The sequence below is a fragment of the Dipodomys ordii genome, unplaced genomic scaffold, assembly GCF_000151885.1.
Source record: "Dipodomys ordii isolate 6190 unplaced genomic scaffold, Dord_2.0 Scaffold123, whole genome shotgun sequence".
NCBI classification, from domain to species: Eukaryota; Metazoa; Chordata; class Mammalia; order Rodentia; family Heteromyidae; genus Dipodomys; species Dipodomys ordii.
The window spans coordinates 5,260,109-5,265,079 of NW_012267339.1; the positions used below are offsets into that span (position 1 = coordinate 5,260,109).

The 4,971-nt window shown below is 38.8% G+C and overlaps 1 protein-coding gene across 3 annotated transcripts in view; it reads left to right on the top strand.

Moving 5' to 3' along the window:
• The window catches only part of Rxfp1 (relaxin/insulin-like family peptide receptor 1), a 130,005-nt gene that overhangs the window by 107,447 nt on the left and 17,587 nt on the right, over positions 1–4,971 (top strand). For all 3 annotated transcript variants that reach the window (XM_013029821.1, XM_013029822.1, XM_013029820.1), the window contains 2 exons: positions 494–565; positions 3,250–3,321. In XM_013029821.1, coding sequence (XP_012885275.1) covers positions 494–565; positions 3,250–3,321 — 144 coding nt within the window. The remainder of the gene's footprint in view (positions 1–493; positions 566–3,249; positions 3,322–4,971) is intronic.

A 4,971-nucleotide genomic window follows, 5' to 3' on the forward strand; every position in this document is an offset into this window, starting at 1 on the left:
GTGTGTGTGTGTGTGTGTGTGTGTGTGTGTGTGTGTGTGTGTGTGTGTGTGTGTGTGCTCGTCCTGAGGCTTGAACTCAGGGCTTGGGTGCTGTTTCTGAGGTTTACCACTTGAGCCACAGTTCCTCTTCCAGCTTTTTGGTGGTTAATTGGACATAAGAGACTCATGAATTTTCCTACCCTGCCTTCAGCCTCCGGAGAGTAGCTAGGATTACAGGCATGAGCCACAGGGGCCCAGCTTAGTTTTGATAAATATTGATACACAGACCAGACTTGGTGACACAGCAGCACACAGTAAAAGAACTCAAGGAGGAATGTGTGTGTAGAGGGCCAAGGTGTGCATGCATATGTGAGTACAGGTATGAATGAGTCTTATATAAAAAGTTAACAATGTGAAGCAAAGCTATTTTACTAGATGGCCAATAATTCTTAGCCAATTTATTTCTGTCTGTGATTACAATTTATCTTGATCATGTTTTATTTTTATGTTCTAGGGATTTTGAAGGCAACCATATCCATACTTTAAGAAATTTGACTTTTAATTCCTGCAGTAATTTAACTGTTTTGTAAGTAATACTTTATTCATTTGATGTAATATCCTATCTACTTCCAGGACAAATGTATGTTTTATGTGGATAGAAGGCTGCCTAAGTATGTGTAAGAGTAGAAATATATGATTCATTTTCTCACCCATGGCACACATTATGGCCAACACTCCTACAGCAAAACATAGGTCAACAAGAGAAAAGCATATATTGATTTGTTCAATATAAGTGGCACAGAAGATTCAGAAATGAAGACCAGGTACTGGAGGGTGTGGCTCAAGAGGTAGAATACCTATGTGGAAATAAAGAGCAAAAGACCCAGGGGAAATTGTATTTTTATTTATGCATTTTTTTGTCGGTCATGGGGCTTGAACTCTGGGCCTGAGTGCTGTCCCTCATCTCTTCAGTTCAAGGCTAGCACTCTACCACTTGAGCTACAACACCATTTCTGGTTTTCTGGTGATTTATTGGAGATAAGAGTTTCAAGGACTTTCCTTCCCCGGGCTGGCTTTGAAACCACAATCCTCAGATCTCAGCCTCCTGTGTAGCTAGGATTACATGCACGAGCCACCGGCACCTGGAGGAAATTGTATATTTTTATGCTTAGGTTCTATGAAGACTGGACAGCCCTGTAGAAATCCAATGGGATAGGATCTTAACCTATGGCCTATGGTAATAAGAGAGGAAAAACTTGTTCAGATGCTTTTTGCTCTACAGATGTGACATTCCTTCCTCTCAGATTTGAGGCAGGCTCTTTCCTGGAGTGTCTTATGGTTTATTGTCAGACGAGGAAAGTTGCCTCATTCACAGATTTCATGGATGGTTCTGGGCAGAACGGTTTTTGTTTCTATAGGTTCCCTTGAAGGAGAAAAATGAGCAGAAGGGGAGAGAGATCATTCTTGTAAGTCCTTTTTGTGTCTCTCAGTTCAAAGTACCCAGCACATCAAGGTACTCACACACACACACACACACACACACACACACACACACACATACACACACACAGAGAGTGGCAAATGTTTGTTATACCATGGGGGAAGAACATACAAAAGAAACAAAAAAAATCACATAGTACATTTTAAATATATTAAAAACAATAGCAAGAAAGAAAAAAACTAGTTGTGTCCCTACCTTGGGGTTCATTTCACTTAATATTATCTAATATGATCATATATACATAGCCTTTGACCTTTTCTGCTTGTCCTAGACTTAAGGCTATACTAAAGCTACCAGCACAACTATGTTTATCACAGCATTATTTACCATAGCTAAGATATGGAACCAACCCAGATGGCCCTCAGTAGCTGAATGGATCAAGAAAATGTGGTGTGTGTGTGTGTGTGTGTGTGTGTGTGTGTGTGTGTGTGCGTGTGTGTATGTACACACATACATATACACTGGAATTCTATACCTCCATCAGAAAGAATGATATCACCCCATTTGTTAGGAAATGGAAAGACTTGGAAAAATTATATTAAGTGAAGTAAGCCAAGCCCAAAGAAATATAGGTCCCATGCAATAAATGCATTTATTTTTAACAAAACTTCTGTATGAAGAAGTTTGTGGGTCTCCTCCTGGCAGGTGTTTGCATTTTTTCCATATGAGGTACTAGGAGAATGTGGTAATGGTTTGGACTTCTAGGAGAAACTTAAACACTTAAGGATGGGACCAGTTCAAGTTGAAGACATATTACACACAATGTTCAAAAAATTGGAAACTCTCTGAAAATTTCCTGAGTTTATTCTTTATGCTGATAACATGAGCTTCTTGCTGAAATGAACTACCAATTAGCTGTCAGTGTGCTTTCGTGATAAAGTGTATATTTCCCATGTATGAGGCCCTGGGTTCAATATTCATCACCACAGTTAAAAAAAAAAAAAAGCTGTCAGGAGCTACAGTCTGACTCAATATCCCCAAAATAAAGACTCTTCTGAATTGTCCAGCTTAGCTCTTTCTTTCTTAGCCAGCTCTACTCTAAACCCCATCAACTACCACATGGGTAAAAGTGCTGTGACACAAGGGGAACTGTGATAAACAGGCATGATTTGCAGAGTAAACACATAGTCTACATGTTCTTTATACTCTTGGTGGGAAGATATTGAATCTGTATTATTTCCCTGTATCCTCTTCAGAGCTCTTTTTGAATTGTAGCCAGGCAGTGATAGCTCATTCCTGTGATCCGAGCTACTGAGAAAACTTAGATCTGAGGACCACCATGCAAAGCCCATTTTGGGCAGATAAATCCAGAATACTTTTATTTCCAATTAAGCAGCAAAAAGCTAGAACTTTAGGTAGGGCTCCAGTGGTGGAGTACTAGTTATAAGCATAAAATTTGAATGATTACACTAGACCCTGAGTTCAAGTCCCAGGATACACACACATACAAACACACTTTACTTGTGTTTTATTTCTACTGTCATTAAAAGATTTACAAAATTTGAGAATAAAATTGACTTGAAGCCAGGTATGATAGAACATACCTATGAATCCTATACTCCGGAGACTGAGGCAGAAAGATTGTAGGTTTGAGGCTACCTGGGTTACATAGCAAGATTCTTTTCCAAAAAAATTAATAATTGAATTGGATAATCCATCATTTTCTTCCAAAATATCTTCATGTGAAAATATATTAATTATTGTTGCCTTTGCAGGCTGTTAATCTCTTAGTAATTCAAGTACTAGTTGCCTTTTCTTTTTACTTGCAGGGTAATGAGGAAAAATAAAATTAACAACCTAAATGAAAATACTTTTGCACACCTCCAGAAACTAGATGAACTGTAAGTTTGACTAAATATATATTGTTGGGAATTTTGTTTTATTGTTTATTTTATATTTGTTATAGGTGTTTATATATTTAATAAGTATTAATATCCTCTTTCAAGCATTATTTATATTTACCTTAGGTCACAAAAGAATTCAGGTAGTTTACAAAAAGAAACACAAGATAAATGAAATAAACACTTGAAACAACTGGAATAAAGGGACCATAGCTCCCGAGAAAATAAAGTCAGGGTAAAAGTAGTAAATAATATCCTATACCACTCTGTTCTATTGCTCCAAAGGTACAAAAAGATGGTCTTCATGTTTCCCAGAGGACCACACAACTTAAAGTCAGCATTTTGTTGTTACTGAAACCAGGATCCACATGATATGATAGGTCACATCCCTAATGTATAATAATAGAAGCAAAAAATAAATTAACACTAGCTATTATATTATGTCTCTTCTTGAATATCAATTCCAAGTGTATTAAAACAATTCTAAAATGATTGGAAGCCTTATGGACTGAGCACATTGAATTAAATAGATGATAGACATGAAACAATGAAATATATACACCTCAGGTAATTGTTAGCATCAATTTTCTGGAAAGGATTTGGAGAGTGGAGACAGATCTACATGTTCTGACAATTATCTAGGCTGAACTATTTATTTAAACTTTTGTATAAAAAACTAAATAAGCCGGGCACTGCTGGCTCACACCTGTAATCCTAGCTACTCAGGAGACTGAGATTCAAGAATCACAGTTCAAAGCCAGCCCAGGCAGGCAGAAAGCCTAAGACTCTTATCTCCAATTAGCGACCAGAAAACCAGAATTGATGCTGTGGTTCAAAGCGGTAGAGCACTAGCCTTGAACAAAAAGAGCTCAGTGACGGTGCCCAGACCCTGAGTTCAAGCCTCACAACTGACGGAAAAAAAAAAAAAACCCTAAAGAATGCAAGCTGAAGCCGGGCGCCGGTGGTTCACGCCTGTAATCCTAGCTACTCAGGAGGCTGAGATCTGAGGATCGCAGTTCAAAGCCACCCGGGCAGGAAACTCCGTGAAACTCTTATCTCCAATAAACCACCAGAAAACCGGAAGTGGTGCTATAGCTCAAGTGGTAAGGCACTAGCCTTGAGCTGAAGAGCTGAGGGACAGCGCTAAGGCCCAGAGTTCAAGGCCCATAACCGACAAAAAAAAAAAAAAAAGAATGCAAGCTGAGCACCAGTGGCTCATATCTGTAATCCTAACATGATGAGTCCTGAAGGATTTGTAGTTGGAATGGAAGCCAACTTGGGCAGAAAAGTCCTCAAGACTCCACCCCCAATTAATCAGCAAAAAGCTGACTCAACTGGTAGAGCACCAACCTAACAAGCAGAGCAAAAGAACCTGAGCTTAAACCCCAGTACAGAAAAAAAATTAAAGAATTCAACTAGAATCATAGAAATATGACACATTACTCCCTTACTTACCTATGTTCAGAAATAAATAGAACAGATGTGCCAGCAGGAACATTATTAGAAAAAAAAAGTTCTATATTCTGCTCCAAAATAGCAGTGAACAAACCATTGAAAATCCAATTTTTTGGGGGGTCCGGTCATGGGGCCTGAACTCTGGGCCTGGGCACTGTCCCTCAGCTCTTCAGCTCAAGGCTAGTGCTCTACCAC